The sequence below is a fragment of the Haplochromis burtoni genome, unplaced genomic scaffold (genome assembly GCF_018398535.1).
Source record: "Haplochromis burtoni strain Fernald_Lab_line unplaced genomic scaffold, NCSU_Asbu1 Contig_171, whole genome shotgun sequence".
NCBI classification, from domain to species: domain Eukaryota; kingdom Metazoa; phylum Chordata; class Actinopteri; order Cichliformes; family Cichlidae; genus Haplochromis; species Haplochromis burtoni.
The window spans coordinates 313013-335379 of record NW_024582532.1 but is presented as its reverse complement, the minus strand read 5'-3'; the positions used below and the strand labels follow the sequence as shown (position 1 = coordinate 335379).

Here is a 22367-nt window from a genome sequence, read left to right as displayed (position 1 = left end):
TGTCTAAAATATCCCCATATTAATAATAATAATAATAATAATAATAATAATAATAATAATAATATTAAATAACTTAATTCTCCAATAAAATTCAACATAGTCTCCCGCATTAAAATTTGCAGCAATTTAGAGCTAAACTGACATGAATGATATAATTAGTAAAATAGGGAGTCCAAAGTAGGAGGGGTCCAGCTGTGTCAAACCTGAAGGCTATTTGAAGAGTTTGAGTACCACAAATCTCCACAGAGATCCCTTTCATAGGTCTGAATCCAGCGTTTGCCTTGGAAACAGGAAATAGATGTTCTGTCCAGCTTTGTCCTAAAATAACTGAAGCACTCTGTGTATAATTGTGTGCAGTGGGAATATCCTTTACTATCATGTTCTCACAGAGACATTTCTAAGCTCGAGTGACTCTGAACTCTGACATCATGACGGCATTTTTAACCAGAGATCTGCCGCTCACTGGATATCTTCTCTTTTTCTGTCCGTTCTCTGTAAACCCTGGAGATCACAGTGTCACGTAAACCTCCTTTCCTCCCCTTTCCAGTGCTTCAGTGTATTTAGCCATCTCCACATGCATAAATACATTGAGTTGCTACCATGTGATTGGCTGAATGAATCAGTGGGCTGATTGTATTATTGAGAAGCTGAATCTAATAAACTGGCCAGTGAGTGCAGGTCCCATTTAATCCTAATGATACTTTCTCCCATGATCCTTCAGGGAGAAAGTCAAATTTTTAATTCAGATTGGTAATCGGTTCAGTTTGATCTCTCAGGCTCTCCAAGGTGCTTTCTATCCAAGTTTCTTCTAAGCCAGCATTTATGAGTCATATATAATGTTTTGATAAATGGTTTATTCATATGAAACCATTATGAAACCCTATAAGTGGAGGCCGGTGCATGAAACTATAAATTTGTTCTTCGGGAAACTGTGCTTTCAAATGTGTTCACCTGACACGTTTAAAAGGTGCAACACATGGAGATAAGTGCATGTCTGCTCTAAAGTTTTTAGCTAAAATGTCAATCATGTCGGCCAGCCTTGTGGGGTTTTGAACAGCTGTAACCACTTTCTTTGTTCTTCGATAAGCCAGGTCCAAGCCAGGTCCAGTCAGCCAGAACTCTGTTATCATTGTTCCGAATAGGCAAATCTCGTTCAATGCCCTCCATCAACAGTTGCGAATGACCATCGAGTATCCGGCAGCAAACGTCTCTGCAGGACAATCGGGCTCTCCCGAGCCCAGGCTTCTCGTTTAGAATAGGGTGTCATGTTTTTTAGGGACCAGTTGATCAAATCCATAATTCTTTAGGTTTTAGAGAACAAGACTGAGAGACTTTCTGATGGTGAGAGTTAGATGATTGTTATCCACAGTGGATTTTAAATCAAATTTCAACTTTAATTCAAGGTGTTTAACATACTCAGTCCTCTATTTCAAAGGCTCAGAATTTAAATTCCTTTATTATTTTATGCCAAATTACACATGTGTACAAAAAATGTTGGTACCCTTCAGTCAATGAAAGGAAAAACTCACAATGGTCACACAAATAACTTTCATCTGACAAAATTAAAATTAAATAAAAATTCTATGAATGTTAACCGGTGAAAGTCAGACATTGCTTTTCAACCATGCTTTAACTGAATTATTTAAAAAAAATAAACTCATGGCACAGGCCTAGACTAAAATGATGGTACCCCAAGAAAAGACTGAAAATAATGTGACCAAAGGGACATGTTAATCCAAGGTGTATTCACTATTTGGCTATTATACATGGTAATAGCCCCATGCAGTCCACTTTGGCTCAAACAACTGTCCCGTGGACAGATGAGACAAGAACTGAACTTTTTGCCAAGGCACATCAGCTCTGTGTTCACAGACGGAAAAATGAAGCTTATCAAGAAAGGAACGCTGTCCCTGCTGTAAAACATGGAGGAGGCTCGGTCATGTTCTGGGGCGGCTTTGCTGCATCTGGCACAGGGTGTCTTAATTCTGTGCAGGGTACAATGAAATCTCAAGACTATCAAGCGATTATAGAGAGAAATGTGCTGGCCAGTGTCAGAAAGCAGGTCATGGGTCTTACGACAGGACAATGAGCCAAAACACACAGCTAACAACACCCAAGAATGGCTAAGAGGAAAACATTGGACTATTTTAAAGTGGCGTTCTATGAGCCCTGACCTCAATCCTATTGAGCATCTTTGGAAGGAAGCATGCAGTCTGGAAAAGGCGCCCTTCAAACCGGAAACAACTGGAGCAGTTTGCTCATGAGGAGTGGGCCATAAATCCTGCAGAAGTCTCATTAACAGGAATCGTTTGATTGCAGTGATTGCCTCAAAAGGTTGTGCAACAAAATATTAAGTTGTGGGTCCATCATTTTTGTCCAGGCCTGTTTCATGCATTTTTTTTTAAATAATTCAGTTGAAGCATGGTTGAAAAGCAATTTCTGACTTTCACTGGTTAGCATTCATAGAATTTTTGTTTATTGTTACTTTTGTCAGATTAAAGTTATTTCTGTGACTATTGTGTACCAACAGTTTTGTCCACGTGTGTAAGTAGATCAAAGTTCTGGAGTTGATCCCAAGTGTTAAATTTAAATTTGGATCTCTTAATGTGAGGATCTCTTAATGTGAGGTCCAGACAGATGTCAATGCAAGTGAAGAAAATAAAACCCATCAGAGAGATAGCAAACATCTTAGAAATGGACATGTCAACATTGTGGTACATTGTTAAAATTAATGAATGCACCGACCAACTCAGGAAGTTGCTTTTGAGATGGCTTAAATACAAAACTGAAGACAGAAACAAGCCTCGATTGATTGATTGATAATACTTTATTTATCCCAAGGGAAAGCATCAACTGAAAGTGATGTCCATGGGCTCTAGACTTCATGCAGGCATTGACTGCTAATTATTTTCAGTATTAAGAACATTCGACATATTGAAAAGTAATTTATTAGTGTCAAAAATCATATTTTAACAACAAAACAGAGAAGAGTGGACAACTCCACATTTCAAACGTTCAGTCCAAGGAGTCTTTGGCATTTTTTCTTAATGATTGTATTAAATTTGATTATGGTGTGTCTGCAGGATTTCACATCATCCCCACTGTGTCTCACATCGTGCCGGAGAGTTGTCTGCTAATCTTTGTTGGCCTGCTGGTGGGTGGCATCATCAAAGCGACTGGAGAACAACCCCCCGTCCTTGACTCCAATCTGTTCTTCCTGTACCTGCTGCCTCCTATCATCCTGGATGCGGGCTACTTCCTGCCCATGCGCCCCTTCACCGAGAACATTGGCACCATCCTGATGTTTGCAGTGGTGGGGACACTGTGGAACGTCTTTTTCATCGGTGGGATGATGTACGCTGTCTGTCAGATTGATGCGGCCAAGCTGGCTCACGTGGACCTGCTGTCCTGCCTGCTGTTTGGCTCCATCATCTCAGCCGTGGACCCCGTGTCCGTCCTGGCCGTGTTCGAGGAGATCCACATTAATGAGCTGCTGCACATCCTCGTGTTCGGGGAGTCGCTCCTCAATGATGCCGTCACTGTGGTGAGCAACGTTCGCATTCTCAAATAGTAAATATATTATAATTAAACTCATTCTTTTTAATGTGAATTAATTACTTTTCTATAAAATGTTAAAATATAGTAAAAAACAAACAAACTTTGAGGTGTTGTTATATCCAGTTAACACTAAAAATAGTCAATAGATACAGAAAAGTAGTGAAAGAAAAATAAAGACTAAGCAGGAAATCTCTCAATTTAGGAGGAAAGGAATTTTTTTCTCATGTATAAATTTTCACTTGAGAAAGTTTCTGAACTATAAATTTTCTGCTGATCAGGTAATCAACCCATTAAATAATGAAATTATCAAGATAAAATCAATGTTTTAGGTCCGTGAAACAATCATGAACAAAAGCAAAAGCAAACACAAACACCGCTGTTTCTGCTCCAGGTCCTGTATCACCTGTTTAAGGAATTTGCTCACGAGCAGGCGATTACCGTGACCGGCGCCGTCCTCGGTGTCATCTCTTTCTTCGTGGTTTCCCTGGGAGGTGTCATGGTGGGCGTCATCTACGGCATCGTGGGAGCTTTTACGTCCCGCTTCACCTCATACTCGCGCGTCATCGAGCCGCTGTTCGTCTTCCTCTACAGCTACATGGCTTACCTCTCAGCGGAGATCTTTCACCTGTCAGGGATCATGTCGTAAGTAGACGAGCCCTCGGTCTCTGAGCTTTATGATAAAAAGGTTTGAGTCTCAAACTCACAAAAACTCTGTAGCAGATATAATACACTAGTGTTAATATTTCCTAATGAGAAAGTGAAAACATTTTTGCAAATTTATTAAAAATGTAACTAAATTAAATGTATCTTAATTAAAATCTCTCCCCTTTGTCATATTGTAAACTTGATAAAACATTAATTATCAAACTAATTTTTTATATTTATTTAACAAATATCAGTTAGCAGTTAGGTAAAAATGTCATTTTTATTCATTACAAAACATACCAGCCATTAACAGCATAGTCACATATTTGCACTAATAACTGTGAATTTACCCACAAACCAGGGGCTGCTGGGAAGTGGTGTTAACCTTAGACTGTGTATAAAGAAGGATAATATAACAGTTCCCCTGGATTTAAGTTGAATTATTTAATCTATGAGTTACAGCCCTGTTGTTCTGCTGCTGCAGAAATCAAATTTGCCCACTGGTGGCACCGTGGGTGGATATTTGATACTGAGAGCCTGTCGCCTAAACTGTTCTTGACACTAAGCCAACAGAACCACCCAGCTGTCTGTTTTCTTGACTACATGTGCAGCTTAAAGACGGTGGCCCTTTTACTCCTCTACGTCTGGTGGCTTTGATGCGAAAGGAAAAGAAGACACTTTATCCTTCTTTATATACAGTTTGTGTCGATAAAACCACGACAGACTCTAGGTTTTTGTCTTGGTTACAGCTGAAATCATACATTAAATAATCCAATAACCCTAACTTTAGAGAAACTTCTATCAAACCTCATTACGTTGACTGCTTCTTTCCTTCTTTTCCTTGCCAAACAGTTTGATTGCTTGTGGCGTGATTATGCGGCCATATGTCGAGGCCAACATCTCCCACAAGTCTTACACCACCGTCAAATACTTCCTGAAGATGTGGAGCAGTGTGAGCGACACACTCATCTTCATTTTCCTCGGGGTTTCCACAGTGGCTGGTCCTCACACCTGGAACTGGATCTTTGTCATCTTCACGGTGATCTTCTGTCTGGTCTCCAGAGTGCTGGGTCAGTACAATAAAACACAATAAACCAGGAAGTTCTCTGTTTCTTGCCTATTAGCAACACAATAAACATTGTATAGTAATATATGCTAATCTGAGAGTGCAGCGAAAGCGGAGCTAGGAGCAGCTTGTCTAGCACGCTGGACACAACCCAAAGGTTCCCATGTAATTGAAATGCAGTACAGATTACAGCGTGATCAAAACCAAGCAAGGTCAGTTCTGCTTCATGACAGAACGCTGTTAGAGATGCAGGGAAAGAGGTCAAGCACTGCCTGCCTTGCTTACCCTGACCTGGTTTAATCAGGTCTACAGTCATGAGCAAAGGGTTTTGGCAGTGGTCCTAATGTTTATTTTTTTTATTTAAATTATTCTTCTTTATGTTTTTTATGATATACTGGAGAACAATCACAAGCATTTCATAAGTTCCAAACTTTTTTATAGGCAAGTAAAGTTTAGTTTTGGCAGTGCTTCCACAGCCTTTGGCCATGACTGTAAAACTTCACCCTTTCATTCAAGTAGGGTCCCTTCTGGCTCGAAAGAAATAACATGAAGAGACCAAAACACTAACTTTGAGGCTTTAACACTCAAATCAGTGGGTGGTGGTTTTGATCGCTACTGTTTTTTAGCCATTGGCATTGCTGCCTGAGCAAAACAGAATCTTGCTCCTCTACTTTTTTCCTCATGGGGAAAATCCAGTGGTGAAATTCAATAACCAGTTAAGTGTAGAGACCCAATAAAGGGAAACTGATGATCATATTGATAATGAATTAATCAATTCTTTTTTTTTTCTGTGTTTCAGGAGTCATCGGGCTTACAGCCTTCATCAATAAATTCCGTATTGTGAAGCTGACCAAAAAGGACCAGTTCATTATTGCCTACGGTGGCCTGCGAGGTGCCATAGCCTTCTCACTGGGGTTCCTGCTGAACAATAATGAAATCAAGAACTTGTTCCTCACTGCCATCATCACCGTCATCTTCTTCACTGTCTTCGTGCAGGTGGGAATAACACGAGTACTTGGGATTTAGGTGTATGACAAAAACAACATGGCAAAGGAAAAAGGCTTGCATGTGAGGCTGGACATAAAGAAAAGAGACGTGTATCAGTTGTCTCTTTTATGTTTAATGTTTTTCCCGCACACATTTTTTCCTCTTGACTGGCCTCTAGTTCTAAGTTGCTGTGGCTTCCACCCGTCTGTGTCAACATCAGTAATTATAGTAATCGGTATTTTTATTGGGTATTGTTATGTGAGTGTGTTTATATGTCTAAAATAAATGTGCAGTATGTTTTTTAAAACTTAATTTCTCTTTTTTTCTTCAGGGGATGACGATCAGGCCCCTGGTGGAGCTCCTAGCTGTGAAGAAAAAGAAAGAGAGCAAAGAATCAATTAATGAGGAGATCCACACACAGGTGACAATTTCATTCACTTCGTGTATAAGAAAACACATCAGTCCTTGTTAATATATGAGAGGGATGGGGCTACAGATCAAACAGTGTATAAGATGTATAAATAACACCCTCTGTAAACTAATTTTGCCATCAGTTCCTGGATCATCTCCTCACAGGAATTGAAGACATCTGTGGTCATTATGGGCATCATCACTGGAAGGACAAGTATGTATTTTCTTTCCTAATGTATCCTCTCTATCACCTCCATCTTTGTAGTTCAGAAGAAGCCCTCAAGTTGTTATGCAGCCATGTGAAAAAGAAAATTGTCACTGGTCTTTGTGCAGTCCTGTAAAAAACATGAAGATGACTCAGTAGATTGTAGATCAACAAGTAACTCTAACTGCCAAAACCTCTGCTTTGATAGAAGTGCTCAAACTTCAAGCACATCTGATTAACAGCACCTGGTTGCTACTTATCCTCTTAAGTCCTGGAAGCAGTAAGGGTGCACTCAGTTTTTCACAGGACTGCAAAGTCAGATTACTGTATCCCCCTTTTATAAAACAGAAAAAATATTTTTTTTCTTCTGTATACAGGCTGAATCGCTTCAATAAGACCTATGTGAAGAGATGGCTGATCGCAGGAGAACGCTCCACCGAGCCTCAGCTCATCTCCTTCTACAATAAGATGGAGCTGAAACAGGCGATGATGATGGTGGAGAGCGGGAGCGCCGCCAAGCTGCCCACGATTGTGTCGACTGTCTCCATCCGGTAAATGTCAGAAGCAAGTCCTGCAAGAACTGCTTTCTGTGCATGAGATATTCCCCAAAAACAGTATTGAAGTGAATTACTGAGTAACCCGGACATACCTGTATTTTTTGGGTGAACTAACCCTTAATCCAAATTGATTTTGTGGAGGATGGAGGTCTTTTTGTTCCCCAACATAAAGCTAAGGTTAAAAAACACATCTCAGGAAGTTTTTTTATTATAAGTAAAGCCAGATGCCACCAAAAACACTGATGCTGCTGATCCTCTACATAACAAGTTATCAATTCTCCCCCTCAGCGGATACACTTTGTGCTTGTTTTCTGTGTTAGGCACATTAAAATCTAACTGAATGGCTTTAAAAAAAGTATAAGCTGTGAGTAATATCACACTAATGCAGGTTCTGGACTTTAAATTTGTTCACTGTTTCCAAACAGAAACGTTCAGGCCAAAGGGTCGCCCAAACCGAGCCGAGCCATCTCAAAGAGTCGTGAGGAGGAGATCAGAAGAGTCCTGCGAGCCAACCTGCAGAATACCCGACAAAGGGTGAGGAAGACATCGACGGCTTGTTCAAAATGGATTGGACTAATCTGAATGTTTGCATGCATGTTCATGAGTTGCAAACAAGGTCCATCCTTTTTAAAATAAATGTGCATTTAATACTTTCTTCCTCCTCTGCAGCTTCGCTCGTACAGCAGATATGAGCTGCTAAACGACGCGCTCGAGGACGATATAAGCGAGGCTCGCTTCAGGAAGCAGAAGGAGATGGAGAGAAGGGTGAGTTTAAACAACTCTAAAGCTGTCGACTTAAACAAATTAGAAACATTAGAACATTTCAGATCTGTCCAACTTTTTGTGCATCTAGTTTGAAGCTTTATTTTTTTGTTCCCTGACTACCACGTTTTTAATGTCAAAGAGTTAAAATCAGAGAACTCGCAGAGTTAAAAAGGTCATTTGGGCTAATAAAAAATGCCAATTTACAGGAATGTGTAAAGATTTTAGGCAGTAAAAGTAAAACGAACCTGTCCAGATGAACAGAATCAAGTACAAGATACAAGTTGTTACAAAGAAACAACATTAAATATGAAGGAGAAGTGTAAAAACTCCTCAGCAGGCAGAGCTGAAGGCAGAGAGGAGACACAGAGACAGCCAGTGGGGGAAAAACTATTTTTGTCAATGTCAGTTTTATTTTACAGCACATTTAAAACAATAAGGGGGGTTTTAACCAGCTCCAAAGGAAAGCTCGGCAGTGACCAAACATTATCCAAATAGAATTTTTTTATCTTTTCCAGCCAATTTTGTAAATTGTGGTTTTATTTAATCATAACTGGTACTTTTATTTTTTTAAATCAAATGCATAGCCAAACCCTGCAGAAAGGGATCTTTGCATTGAGAGAAACTTCAGAGAGCTTATTTAATATGTCCTGGTGCTGAGTTTAAAAGTGATTGAACCTCTTGAAAGTGTAATAAAGGTGTTTAACAGACAGTCAGAGGACTCTCCATCCAGCACCAGAATCATTTCAGGACCCATTAGATCCCCCAATCCTTGTGTTTTGCTGTGGATAAGAATCAATACTAAAGTGCTTTGTTCCGTTGTTGGGTGTGACTTCCTGCAAAGTCCTTCTTTAAACTCTGTAATGCTTCTCTTACAGATGAGCCACTACCTCACGGTCCCTGCAAACCGCCAGGAGACGCCCCCTGTGAGAAAAGTATTTTTTCAACCAGGTCAGTCTAAGAGCCAGTTTAAAGCACGATTTTATGAGAATGAAAATTATGTTCCGGCTTTAAAGTCACTCATTGTTTTGAGTTTTGTGCTGCTGGATTCTTTTGGAGCATTTGAGCAGCTGTGTCCTGCTGTCGGATGCAGACCTGGAAGTCTGTGCATCAATACAATACTTTTCTTTTCCACACGGGATATGTCCTGTACAATGATGCAAATATTTTGCATTAAACAGAATGAGTCTTATGGGGATCGATAAAAGGATACCTTTTGTCTTCCACTGTGTCTGCCCTGGATCTTTTCTAATCATATTATCCTGTGTTGGGTATCATATTTAGCTACAAAACTGGCTTAGGATTTTAAAATGGAATAACCAGATTATTATAAACATTTACACCCAGAGGAAAATTAGATTAAGTGGATGAGGTTGCACATTTTAATAACTGTACAAATGTGCGATATTTACCTGCGATTTCTGTTTAATTCTGTTTAATAATGAGGTTATGTTTCCAAAATTAATTTAAATAATATTTCCACCCACATCAGTAAAAGCCTAAAAAAAAATAATATTTTAACATTTTCATTAATAGTAAAGATTAATAAGTGCTTATAAATAGAAGCAAAGGACGATATAAACTATTAAAAGTAAAAATCTGTTTAATTTATTTATTTTTTGGTTATTTTCACTGCAATAATTGTTCTTTTGAATCCTTTCCTATCCTAAAACAATAATTTCTATGTGTAAGTGAATATGCATGCTCTAAATTATTTTAAAGTATAACTGGTGCTGGTGTTCCTAATTAACCAAATCTAAAGGTGTTTGTAGAAGGTGTTAAACTGTTAATGAGCCCCTGCCTTTATTCTCCAGAGCACAAAGTGTACACCTACGATGACAGCGAGAGTCCCCGAGGGCGGGCTTCTCCCAGCTGTGCTGATGATGTCAGCGAGCTGAAGGAGACCCCTGAGAAGCCCGATCAGAGCAGCACGCCGAGAGCCAACAGGGACGCCGAGCTGAAGCCAAAAGAGCAGGACGACCAGGGGGATCAGCTGAAAGTATCACGCTGCCTCAGTGACCCCGGTCCAAACCCGGAGGATGATGAGGACAGCACCTTCCTGCCATGAGTGAAGCACATTTTACAGGAAAGGCCTGAAGACAAGAGAGCTTTAGCAAAGCTTAATATTTATCATTTAAATTGTTGTATGTTTGTGATGTAGGATTATGCAATCTTCGTTCCATACGTTCATAACATGTTTTTTTATCATGCGACATGCAGAATTGCCAAAGCGGGGGACATTTCTTATTTGAAGTTTTTATACCCGCCTGAAGTTTCAGCATTTTGAATTTTAACATGCGCCTCAAACCAAAGCATTTGTTTCAATGAGCTTGAAGCACCAGACGGGTGGAATCTCCTGCCCTGAAAGCACAGATAAGAAACATAATGAGGTAAAGCCCGGCTGATAAACGCCGTTGGCTGCCAGTGTTTGTCTGTCTGGGGTATTTATCACAGACTGAAACATCTAAACAACCTTTTGATGGGTTGCCATGACGTTTTGTTCATCTATGGTGCCCAGAGGATGAATCCTCACAACTTAAAGCCGTCATGGATTACCATGAAGTAATGCCATGAAGTAATGACAGGGGAACTAGAGCTCACATTTTTCCTATATCGACTTCCCTTCATGGGCTCCCTGTTGAATCCAGAACTGGATTTAAAGTATTTCTCTTCACATACAGTTCCCAAAATAAGACCTCATAGTATCATATTATCTTGTCAGAGCTCATTGCTCTCAAACTGCAGGGTTACTTGTGGTTTCTAAAAGTAGAATCAGAAGCTTAGATTGGATTAGACTCAACTTTCCTGATAGAGCTTATAGTTTGGGCTGGATCAGGTGAGGCTGAACCATCTCTTAGATATGCTGCTATAGAGTCAGGCTGCTGGGGGTCTTCCCATGATGCACTGAGCACTTCTTTTTCACTCACCTCATGTCACTCCACATGTGTTTAGAAGCCATTGTTGCATGTCATTTTCTCTTCCACAGTTTGTGTTTTGTCCAGTCTCACCGTGCAGATAGCTGCTCCTCCCTGAACCTGGTTCACGTGGAGTTTCTCCTCCGGACTGCTGGTCAATGTGAGAGCAGCACTTATTATAAAAACAAGCTATATCCAAACATGAGACTGAAGTAAAACATCCAAAACTAATGTTTTCATGACTTAGTCAGTATTTTCAGTGTACATTCAAACTCAGACATATAGACTGTTTTGATTTCAATCAAACAGGACGATTAAACATACTCCATAATAGTCTCTATAAAGACCCACATTCACCTCTCTTTAAGTCTAAAGGAAGTATTCTGAAAATGTTTAGCTGAGCTATAGCTTTGAGTTTTAATAAGCCTAAGCCAAAAGTCCAAAAAAAGATCCCCCTCGTGATCACTTTGCTAAAACATAATTGCCAGGCTACAGAGGTTGAAAACTGCACGGTCAGCCAGATCTGTTCTGCTTTACATGCATCAACCTAAGCGCTATAATCAGGTTTATTATGTGGCACAGTGTGTGGCCTTAAAAGTTCCGCTTTGACATATCTTGGCCAAATTTCTCTAATTGAGAAAAACTGCTATCAAAACAGATTATTTTGCTTTAAAAAAAACAATCTGTATTGTTCCCGAGTCACACTCACATCAGCCTTTACAAAATTCCGGCATCAGATGCATAAATGTTGTATTGTAAATATGTTCGCGCTGCTTGAAGTTTCATGTTGGTAACGAAAAGACCGATCTGATGATCAGAGGCCATTGACGAGCTTAAAATTAAAAAACGAACTGCAGATATTTGTGGACAAGCTTAGCACTGTGTTTATCTCCACAGCTGTCGCTGCATGTCTGATCAGTGTTTTCTCAGGGAATTTGACAGACGGTGTGTTTGTATGACTAATACGTGCTCCACAGTTTATAATGTGCCTGTTTTTGTACGCTAAAGTGTTTTCAGCTCTTGTCAAACCGAACAAGGTGTTGGTGATGTTTCCATGTTTTGTAAACAAAGCTCTTTTTGTGTGTGTGTGTGTGTGTGTGTGTGTGTGTGTGTGTGTGTGTGTTCCTGTTAACTGAGCATGCTCCAAGACCTGTCAGTGTTTAAGAGACTGGACTGCCTGAGCTTTTGCTGCCTGCACACATTTGCCTTATAAGTGTTTTTGCTTTTTATGCTTTTACCAGTTGTAATGTTCTTTATAATACATATTGTTATATGTTTATTTTGCAAAAATAAAAAAATTGTTGAAATCATAAGGGAAAGCTTTAATTCCTGTCTTTAAAAAAAGTTTCTTACTGCTGATTTTGTTTGATTCAAACTGTGCAGGTAGTAGAAGGAGTCAAAAAAAGGTGGAGCAGACTCTACCTGTGTCGCTGCCTGGCTGCAAGAATACTTTAAAGATGTCAGGATTAAAAAGGACATACTGTAATAAGGACTAATGGATGAGTTCAGGCTACTGAGGCCCCTCAGTGGAAAGACAATTAAAGAAATAACAGGGAGTTTGAAATCCCCAGCGTGCCAACCAGCAGCGTGTGATGAGACCGTGACAACATCCTCTGCAGCAAACATGAACTTCAACGGCACCTGGAAAGTTTATTCTGAGGAAAACCTTGAGGAGTTTCTCAAATCCATAGGTAAGATATTTTAAAAACTAAAGGATTATTTATTTCCTGAATATATTAAATGTTTTTTTTGTATTTATACTTTCCAGGTGCACCTCAAATGATTATTAAAATGCGTAAGGAAGTGAAACCGGTGATCATCATAGAGCAGAACGGCAAAGACTTCACCTGCACCGTGAAGACTCCAGCCTGCACCAAAGTCCACTCGTTCAGCCTGGGAAAAGAGTCAGAAATAACAACTGTGGATGGAAGGAAGTTTAAGGTAGTTCAGGGACCTCATGCTCAACACATTTGAGTTTTTAGAGTTTTGTGAATTTTAAATTAATATTGGAAGGAGCAGTGCAGAAATGAATGATGTGATTTATGCAGGCACAGTAAGCAGGAGACGTATCTCTGCTATTTATTTACCTTTTAATATTTAATTGTTATTGACTACAACAATGATTTTGTTCCTGGTTAGTGCATTGTCAGAGAGGAGAACGGGAAGCTGATAGCTGAAAATGACAAGTTTACCTCAGTCAGAGAGATTCAAGGGGATGAAATGATTGAGGTGGGTGGCTCTAATTCTTCTTAAAACTGCTATGAATGTGAATCATCCACGTTCTCCTAATGTGTCTGCTTACTGTTTATATCTAGACTATCACTGCTGGCTCTATAACCTTCACCAGCAGGAGCAAACATGTCTGACCGGCCAGCTCATGGATCCCTCTCAGAATTCCTCATCTGAAGATGAACGGAGTTAACTTATAACTAAATAAATAAAGCTGAAGTTAATAAAATAAAATGTGCAAACACTATAAAACTCGTGTCGTTATTTACTGTAAGGCAGTATTCTGATTGTAGAGGGCGCTGTGGGGATTTTTAAGTGCACGCTTTCATGTAAACGAAGAAGAAGCAGGAAGGCGCCTTTTGAGTGCGCATGCGTTGCTAATTTTTTCCCCCTTCGCAGCCTTTCGTTTTCCCTCTAAAAGAAAACATCCTTCTGCTACGTGAGTGTAACTTTATGGCCAGATACATGAGGCCTCCAAACACGTCTTTGTTTGTCAGGAACATCTCTGATGAGTCCAGGTGAGTCCTCGTAAAGAAGCCGCTACTCGTCTACGAGTTAACTCGTGTTAATTGTAGCTAGTTAAGTTAGCCTGGTAGGCAAGGTAGGCCTCAACGTGCAAACTGAAAGGGTAACGCTGACCGGGAGCAGCGCCGCATTTCAAATCTACGTTACGTTATTTTGGCCATATATGTCTTTGTTGTGGTTTTATAAACATTATTAACGTCTGTGTTGCTCTTTAGACGCGAACTTTTTCATGTTTACAGTCAAGCTATCAAAGCTAACTGGCTAACGAAAGCTGGTAAACAGCTCCGTGAAACTTTGAAAGATTTTAAAGGAGGCAAAAAACCCTACAATGTGGATTTAATATGAAGGGGCAAAAATTAATGGCCTCGGCTAACGTTAACCTAATGTTTGTTGGCCGTTATCAATTTTAAACACGCGTGGTTAATTGATTAGTTACAATCCGAGATGTCAGTTTGCTGATTTAAGTTTGTATATTTAAATGTGATTGGCACAGAAATTCTCATTTAAACTGCCAAAATACTGACCTCAGAATACACGATCGCAAATGAAAGCTCGTTTTAATTTTGTATGTGTAGCTTGTGAATTAATCTGTACCTGTAATGGTTTCCTCATGTATTTGTTATTATCATATTTCATTGTTGTTGTTATATCTAGGTTTAGTCTCAGTGTTAATCTAATCTGACCACACAGGGTCGGTTTAACTTGGTTTTAAAAATACTAAACTTGCTAGATGTGTTAATAACTAGTTAAAGTTTTGCACTAGTATTTAAAAGCAGAGTGAAATGGGTAAATCGATCAGAAATCATCAACATTTTGTTCTCAATCATCTTAGAATTGCCCAAAAAATGTATGGTCCAAAGTTTGGGCATATGCAATGATTGCTGTGATGTTTTAACTCGTATATTGAAAATTAAAGGTCAGTCCAACCACTTTCAGGCTTTTTAAACACATTGCAATCTGAGGCAATATTTAAACATGAACATCTCCAAAACTATTAACAACACAAACCAAAATAAGTATCACTGACCTCTTTCACAACTGATTAACTCTGTTTGACATGGATGTTGAAGCTGATTTTAATCTCACTGACACTGTGACCTGAACTTAATTTCCTTAATTTCTTCAATTTTACATTTGCATCTGTGGACGGCCTTGTAACTGTTTATAATGTGTCAGTGCTACACCAATGACATTAACATGAATTGCATGTTAATATTAAAAAAGTGTGGATATTTTAAAGGGATAGTTCACCTGAAGAGTGTGGCAAACTGTGAGGAGCTTTTTTGCCCCTATTTTCTAAACATTTCCCAGATTATTTTACTAAAGATTTTTTTTATTTGTTTAAACGCAGAAAAAAAACAATGGACTACTAGGCAATGAAACTTCTAAAAATTACAATACCCGTGAGCCTTGGTGGCTTTTGCCTTGGAGAAAAGACCAGTCGACTAAAAATGCTTTACATACAAGGACAAAATCTTATCTGGACACAAAATAAAAGATTGTTTCTTAACCAAATTAACATTTTTAAGCTTTATGTGCACAAGTTGAGTGTTTTTCATTTTTGCAATGACTGTGCACATATATAGGCCACAAGAAGAGAAAACCAGTTTCCTGTTAATTGAGGTCACTTGATAAAACAGAGGGTATTTTGTACTTGAGTAAATTACATCCACAACATGGTTCAAATGCTTTATATTTTAATGACAGTTTTGGTATATTTTTCTTTCTTTGAAGGTGAGAAGCTCTCTGAGTGACATTAAAAGCATTTGTATGAAGGGAAAACCCTGAAGTTGTATTTGATATATGATCAGGAAGTCTTATATTCAAAGGGGATGGATGGAAAATGGGCTGATTATGTGATCACCATTGAATCATGAGCAAAAAATTCAGGCTGTTGATTTCACTGCTCTCTAATATCAAACTTAATGTACTGTGGGGCAGGTTAGTTACCATCAGCTGGGTTAACGTGACACACCTTCGTAATACGGATGTTACCCAAATCCTGCTTTGTCATCCAGGCCTCTCGTTTCTTGGTTGATTGATAAATAAATAAATTTAAAAAATGCCTAAAAGAGCTCCTCAGTGTTTGCCACCTGCTCTGTTTAAAAACAGTCCTGCTGGGATACAAATTGTCTTTGAGCTCTTTTAACAGGTGGATCACCCTCCAGGTAAGAGGAAACAAAATGTACTCTGCGGTGAACTGTCCCTTTATTCAGCAGCTGCTCTTCCAGCTGTTGCCACTGGTTGATGATGTAGGTAGAGATGCCCGTGATGGTCAGTTGAGTTATACTTGTATTTACGGTGTTCAGGCCTGAGGATTTGCGGCGTGAGTTTGGCCGCTATGGGCCGATAGTAGATGTCTACATCCCACTTGACTTCTATACACGTCAGCCAAGAGGATTTGCATACATTCAATATCCTTTCCCAATGACTTTTAACTGTGTATGCTGCTGCTAACAAATTATTTAAATTTCCTTTCGGCAGAGAAGATTTTTATTAATTTATTTTTTGTGATGCATTTTCTTTTTGCACATAATCTGATTGAATATCTAACACGCATATTTCTCTGTTATTGCTTCAGAAAATGTAAACGCGTCCAGTTGTGGAAACCGGCCACAAAGAGTTACAAAGACCCATATAGAGTAGCTGTAAAGACACACAGACCTGCAGGATCAGAGGGAGGGAAAAGGTTGAAAAGAGAAAGTAAAGCATGAAGAGGAAAAAGGGAACGGAGACAAAGCTTGGATTTGGATATGGCGGCAAAGAATGGGGAAAAGAAAAAGAGGTTTAAGAGGAGAAAGCAAGCAGGAAACCCCCGAGTCTCTGTGGGAGTCGGTTAAAGAGTGTAAAGATCAAGATGAAGTTCAAAGTCAAGCATGGGCAAAGGTAACAAGTCTGAATTATTTTGTATCCTCCCATCCACAAATTTGACATGACACCAAAATCAGCTTTCCCTGTGACACTGATGACGATTTAATCCAGTCTTATTGTGTTTGATTTTTATTTTTTTATATATAGTCACTGTCGTGATCCCTCAGACAGTTAGATGATGTGTTTGAGAAGAGCTTGCTTCATCTTTTATCCCTTAAAAAAAAAAAAAAAAAGCAGTCAGCTGAGCGTGTTTGTGTTGTTTTCTCACCTGTCTTACAGTAATGTAAACGGTGTCTTTTTATAAATGTTTTTACATGGTAAACTGGGCCTCACAAATTTAACTAAAGTAAACGTTTATGAAGTGCATGGTTCTTTTTCTTGAGAAGCCTTTTATTTGTTTAGGAGAAAAAAACATTTCTTTAAATTTGTGAGGCCTTAAAAAAAGAGAAAGAAACAGAAACCTTAACCACTCAGCATATTTGAGGACGTGCGTGATGCCGAAGATGCTCTTCACAGCCTGGACAGGAAGTGGGTCTGTGGTCGCCAGATTGAAATCCAGTTTGCACAGGGCGACAGGAAGAGTAAGTGTCTGGTTTTTGTGTCTGAATTAGATTCAAACACTTTGAAATATTTTTGCTGTTGGTTTAAATATTAATCTGTGACTTCCAATGATAGAAAAATGTGTGACCAGCTTGGTTTTATCTCTTTAAAAGGAACCCTGATTATTTATTATTTATTAATATTTAGCTGGTGGTCTCCTCCCCATGAAACATGCCGTTTAAAATTAGACCCATTTCCAACAACATGCCGGTACTCTGTTTTCAACATCTGCAGACACTGAATTTATCTGACACCAGTTTAGTATTAGGAAGCTTTCCTCAGTGTGAAGAACAACTGGAAATTATCCTTTTATTTATAAGGAGACATCAGAATCGACTCTAACATTGTCCTGTTAACTTTTCAAAATATAGAAAACAAGCAGATTTACTGAGTAAATTGGTGAGAATGCATAAGTGTTATTCATGCAATTTATCTGCACTGGTCTCATTTCAGCTCAGTTACGCTGCTTTGGTTGTTGCATGAGCCAACGGTTACATCAGCACACTGGCTTAAGCTGCTGAGGTGTGCTGCAGTCTCATCTGGAAGGATAAATGTCGCCACTCAGGCAAAAACAAATAACCTGCATCAGTTCTGTGGCTCCACACATTTATTTAACATGCAAAAGATTCACGGTTTGATGCCAGGAGGAGACAGAAATCCATTTGTGGTCGCATCAGGACAAACGGTATAAAATCTGCTGAATTAAATATGTGGAGCTACCCACTGTGGCGAGTCAGTGTAGTAAAAGCTTCCCAATGAGCCTTACATTAGTACACTCTTGTTCAAGCTGTTAGGCATCATTACCCAGACTGCACTGTGACATAAACAACAGTCACGAACTGAGACTGAAAGGATTCCCCCTTCCCCCTCAACGTTTTAACAACCAAGAAATCTGCAGTATGCGTCGTCATAGTCGGGGTTCCTTTTAAATCACGTTTTCAGATTTGTTAAGTGTTTAAAATTAAGCATCAAGCATCATGGTTTTAATTATTTTCTGCTTTAACCACTTCTTCCTCCTCTTCTTTTTCACCAGCACCAAATCAGATGAAATCAAAGGAGCGGCGTTCCCCAGGAAGATCCTCCCGGTATGACGACTACGATCGAGACAGCCGGCGCCGGCGGTCACGCAGCCGCAGTTACGAAAGATACAGGTCGCGCAGCCCGTCTTACGATCGCCGCCGCAGACGTTCGGAGAGTCCTCGAGAGTGAGTTAATCTCTTAGAAGAGAGTCGGTGGGTCCCAAGTGTTCTTTGTGAGAAGGAAAATAACGTTTTCATTTTTCCTTAGGTCTCGTGGACGGGTGTATGGAAGAGGAAGAAGCAGGAGCCGCGAGGATGACAGGTACAACTTCTCTTCTAGACTAAGACCACATTTACACAGATGTAGCCTGTCTGTTGTTTTGCTTCCTAAAATCCATCTTTGTAATGTCCTACTGCAACCAGAAGGTGGAAGTAATGTAGATTTTCTTTGCCAACAACCATTAAATGGCAAATAGGATAACGTGAGACTAAATGCCCTGGAATACCCACGTCACAATACAATACAACACTTGTGTCCTCAGTTCAGCTGCAGCGGTACAACACACCAGGTTGGATAAATCGAGAGGTGCAGAAACAGCAGCTTGTTAATTTGACGTCAGGAAAGGCGAAGGCGACTCCAGATGGTAGAAGGACTCGAAGGAAATAAATGAAATGAGTTCAATGAAGAAAGTGTTTCTCTGCAGTTGACAGCTGCTCATGTCCATAATCGCAGTTAACACGAGTCCTTTATTTACTTATTTTTTTCATCGACTGCCATTTGTTTTTGAGACAGCTGCAGAATGAAGACTGTAGTGTCCAGATGAACTGAAAGATGCAGGTTGGGTGTAAAGCAAGGTGTGACGCGTTTATTTATTTAAAATACAGAAGGAACCAGGTGGTCCAGCCATCGTGGCTCTATGTTGTGTGTGTCAGCATCAAATTGTTGGACAGTGTCAGTCTTAAACCATTTGGCGCACACAGCAGCACAGCTGGGTGAAAACTGGTAGCTTCATGAACTGGATTTTAAGCTCTTTTGTACTGATGTGGTGATATTATTGAACCCCACAGTCTTTTCCTCCTTTACATAGATTACTGTTCATGTTATCCATGTTCTACCAGTTATTGTTAGATCTAATATGCGTCATTTCATCTGTAACGGTGCCCACAAGTTAGAAATTCATGGGATATCATCAGATTTGACTCTTGGGGAGTAACCCTAATGATCCTTATGCTCCGAGGAGGAAATTTCACATTTAACACTCATCGGTTTTCAGTTTTAATGAGAGAAGAGGCGGAAAAAATAAGGACCAGACAGTCAATCACGTCACCCCACAGCCAGTTGAAAGTAAAATCTGATCTGCACTGCATCTAAAAGTGTGACGTATCACTCTTTTACTTTGTGTGCCTTCAGATACAAGCAGAGACCCCGGAGAGTCTCCAGAGAGCGATCCCGCTCCAGATCCGCATCTCCACGAGAGAACATCAAACCGCCGTCCACCTCCCGCTACGTTGAGGAAGAAGTCCGACAGACGCATTCCCCGTCCCGCTCCAGGTCCCAGTCTGCGTCGAGATCGCACTCTCGCTCACGTTCTCGGTCCCGGTCCTGGGCCGGGCGCAAGACAGGAGGACGCTAAAGCAGAACCCACTCCCCACCCCGTTCCCCCGGTTCTGTCAGACAGAGCAGAGCTGGTCGTTTTGTTAAGTAAAGGTGTTTGTTTGCCATGAATGTAACGTCCATTTGTAGAAAGCTCGTTTTCGCTATTCCATTTTAAGAACAGCGCTGCAGCTCCTCGGCTTGGTTTTATAAAGTTGTTCGGTGATATTTCTCTTTAGGAGCAAGATTCAGCGGTTTCTGCGCTCAGCCTGACGGGAAGAATATCCAGTCTTTTTTATATATACAACCAGTTACTGATGATTTTTGTTTTCTAAACCCTATGCACCCACTTTTGCTAAACAATCCCTGACATTCAGTATTCTAAGGAAGTATTGAGTCTGTTGGTGAACCAAATGCATCTTTGTGTGTTTTATAACTAATCATGTACTAGGTACTTAACTGTCAGCCAGTTTCACCGCTGTTTTTTAAATTTACATTTGTTTGACAGCGATAAACCATCACCATGAGATAAATGTGTTCAAGGGTTTTTTTAAAGATGTTTTATGGAAGAAACCGAGAACTTCTTGAAAGAAAAGGAATTAAAGCTGATGGTGTGCGTCTGCAGTTTAGTCAAGTACATGAGCTAAAACGCACAGAGGTGATGCTGGGGTCCCTAAAGTGTTAAAGACGTCAACAACAAGCTGACCTATACGGTCGTTTGTTTTCTCTTTGTGGTGTTTTCTGTAAGAGTTAAACCTTTTTTTTTTTTTCTGTTTTCCCCCCAAGTTGTTGTTTCTTTGAGGAGAAGCAGGTTTACTTGACGGTGTTTTTCAGAACAACTCGTGTCGCTGCATGTTTTATTCTTATCTTCTATCTTTAGTAGGGAAAAAAACTGTTATTTTGATTAATAAATGGTTAACTTTCGGTTAAAGAAAACATTGCGTGGCTTGTTTTTGTACTTGCTTGACCAAAGTTCATTATTGAACACAATTCAGAGTTTTCTCCTCCTCGGAGACCTCTGTGTCCTGTGGATCCCCAGCGTCTGCCTGGAAAACGGAGCAGGACAGTCTGTGAGCACGGCCCCGTCCATCGATTTCCTTTTAATGGAACAACTGAAATTAGATTCTCAGCAAGGAGGCAGCCATGGATGAAATCGGACGTGTCTCATTGATCGCTGTACTGGAAAAATGCATCAGTCAGATGAATAAAGCTGCAGATGGTGGAAGTCCTTATCAACCATGCAGTCACCAGTATGAGCATAATCACAAAAACAAGAGGCTGCACCACGATGATGCTGTAATCAGACGGGTTTCTGGGTTTCTCTCAGTCCCTGCCACTCCTGGTCAGTTTAATCCAGCTGATGTCAGTTATCCTTAAACCCCTAAAACTCCTGTTTGGACTTTTTGTACCTGCCACCTTCTAAAAAAAACACACATACACACAAAATGTACAGAGATGAGCTGTAATGGCTGAAGATCGAGCTTAATTTATTGTTTCTACTGCTTTTCTATCTGAGCAGAACTGAACAGCTACATCACCAGTATCATTTAAGGTGAACTATGAGGGGGGTTCAATACTCAAGATCAGGTTTATTTTCAGTATAAGGCTGAAGATTTGGTAAACAGACTGATTCCTATAACACATTTCTATTTGAATACTTTAAACATGTCTCAATCACACAAGCACTTTCTCTGTTTACACTGCAGTGAACAGGTTGGGAGCATAAACACATACTCGGGGTTCAGTGTCTTGCCCAAGGATACTTTGACATGCAGACTAGAGCAGCTGGGTTCAAACCACCAGCCTTCCGATTCAAAGATGACCTGAGCCACGGCCATCTATGTTTAATAATTAATGTGTTAAGAAATTAGTTGTGAGGCGGGGCTCCTGGAAGAGCTTAAAAAGTTCTGTGTGAATGTAGGGGAAAATATTCCAGCCTGCAGGGTTGGAACCGTAGATGATCATTATCAGGACATGACCCCAGGCTCACATTGTTGTGATTTACACCACCACCAACCTGCCTATTCAGTGTACTGTTTCACTGGTTAAATATAACAGCCTGATGTTTGAACACCCTTATTTTTATAAGAATTATTTGCTTGCTGTAGCAGAAATAGGAAACAAAGATAAAACAGACAAACACTGGTTGTACATTTTACTCTACATAAATCAAATAAAAAAAAATTCTGGTTGATTGATAGATAGGCACAATAGACAATTTATGATTGGCAGGTTGACAGATGAGGTCAGGCAGGAGTCTGTTCGCAGACGACGTTGTGATCTTCAGAGGTGTTAGAGAACCTGGAGAGTTGGAGGTATGAGCAGTCAGTAGAAGCAAGACTTGCCAGATGGCAGCAAGACCTGTTGTGAGGAGAAGATTCATGAGTGTGGTGGAGGAGGGTTGGAGTGACAGAGGACGATAC

At 40.0% G+C, this 22367-nt stretch overlaps 3 protein-coding genes across 5 annotated transcripts in view; all 3 read left to right on the top strand.

Moving 5' to 3' along the window:
• The window catches only part of LOC102290763 (Na(+)/H(+) exchanger beta), a 16577-nt gene extending 3566 nt beyond the window's left edge, over positions 1 to 13011 (top strand). The window contains exons 2-14 of one of the 2 annotated variants that reach the window (XR_001336971.2): positions 3084 to 3544; positions 3950 to 4200; positions 5056 to 5273; positions 6069 to 6265; positions 6588 to 6677; positions 6811 to 6881; positions 7250 to 7423; positions 7855 to 7963; positions 8099 to 8194; positions 9070 to 9142; positions 10006 to 11266; positions 12490 to 12797; positions 12875 to 13011. Coding sequence is in view for 1 of the 2 variants with exons in the window: in XM_005940947.3 (XP_005941009.1) it covers positions 3084 to 3544; positions 3950 to 4200; positions 5056 to 5273; positions 6069 to 6265; positions 6588 to 6677; positions 6811 to 6881; positions 7250 to 7423; positions 7855 to 7963; positions 8099 to 8194; positions 9070 to 9142; positions 10006 to 10259 (1994 nt within the window). In the remaining variant the exon portion in view is untranslated. Of the gene's footprint in view, positions 1 to 3083; positions 3545 to 3949; positions 4201 to 5055; positions 5274 to 6068; positions 6266 to 6587; positions 6678 to 6810; positions 6882 to 7249; positions 7424 to 7854; positions 7964 to 8098; positions 8195 to 9069; positions 9143 to 10005; positions 12191 to 12489; positions 12798 to 12874 lie in introns of those variants that run through there. The other variant, XM_005940947.3, reaches the window with a different exon arrangement.
• On the top strand, positions 12731 to 13472 carry LOC102296636 (fatty acid-binding protein, liver). The gene is made up of 4 exons (XM_005940966.1): positions 12731 to 12797; positions 12875 to 13047; positions 13246 to 13335; positions 13422 to 13472. Exons 1-4 carry the CDS (start codon positions 12731 to 12733, stop codon positions 13470 to 13472), a joined length of 381 nt encoding a protein of 126 aa, XP_005941028.1.
• Positions 13473 to 13669: 197 nt separating this feature from the next.
• LOC102290256 (serine/arginine-rich splicing factor 10) lies at positions 13670 to 20880 on the top strand. 2 transcript variants are annotated; one of them, XM_005940945.2, is made up of 6 exons: positions 13670 to 13853; positions 16170 to 16274; positions 17209 to 17312; positions 18365 to 18536; positions 18619 to 18672; positions 19762 to 20880. In XM_005940945.2, the coding sequence occupies exons 1-6, from the start codon at positions 13789 to 13791 to the stop codon at positions 19982 to 19984; spliced, it is 723 nt and encodes a 240-aa protein (XP_005941007.1). In that variant the 5' UTR covers positions 13670 to 13788; the 3' UTR covers positions 19985 to 20880. The 2 variants fall into 2 exon arrangements, with proteins under 2 accessions (XP_005941007.1, XP_005941008.1); XM_005940946.2 differs by lacking the exon at positions 16170 to 16274 and adding an exon at positions 16442 to 16746 and having other exon boundaries at positions 13672 to 13853; positions 17206 to 17312.
• The last annotated feature ends 1487 nt before the right edge of the window (positions 20881 to 22367 follow it).

Excerpts from the sequence above, each read along its gene's own strand:
- LOC102296636 (XM_005940966.1), top strand. The coding sequence starts at position 12,731 with ATGAACTTCAACGGCACCTGGAAAGTTTATTCTGAGGAAAACCTTGAG. Across the intron at positions 12,798-12,874 it reads GGAGTTTCTCAAATCCATAG|GTGCACCTCAAATGATTATT; the intron begins GTAAGATATTTT and ends TATACTTTCCAG. Across the intron at positions 13,336-13,421 it reads AAGGGGATGAAATGATTGAG|ACTATCACTGCTGGCTCTAT; the intron begins GTGGGTGGCTCT and ends GTTTATATCTAG.
- LOC102290256 (XM_005940945.2), top strand. The coding sequence starts at position 13,789 with ATGGCCAGATACATGAGGCCTCCAAACACGTCTTTGTTTGTCAGGAAC. Across the intron at positions 13,854-16,169 it reads AACATCTCTGATGAGTCCAG|GCCTGAGGATTTGCGGCGTG; the intron begins GTGAGTCCTCGT and ends TACGGTGTTCAG. Across the intron at positions 17,313-18,364 it reads TGCACAGGGCGACAGGAAGA|CACCAAATCAGATGAAATCA; the intron begins GTAAGTGTCTGG and ends CTTTTTCACCAG.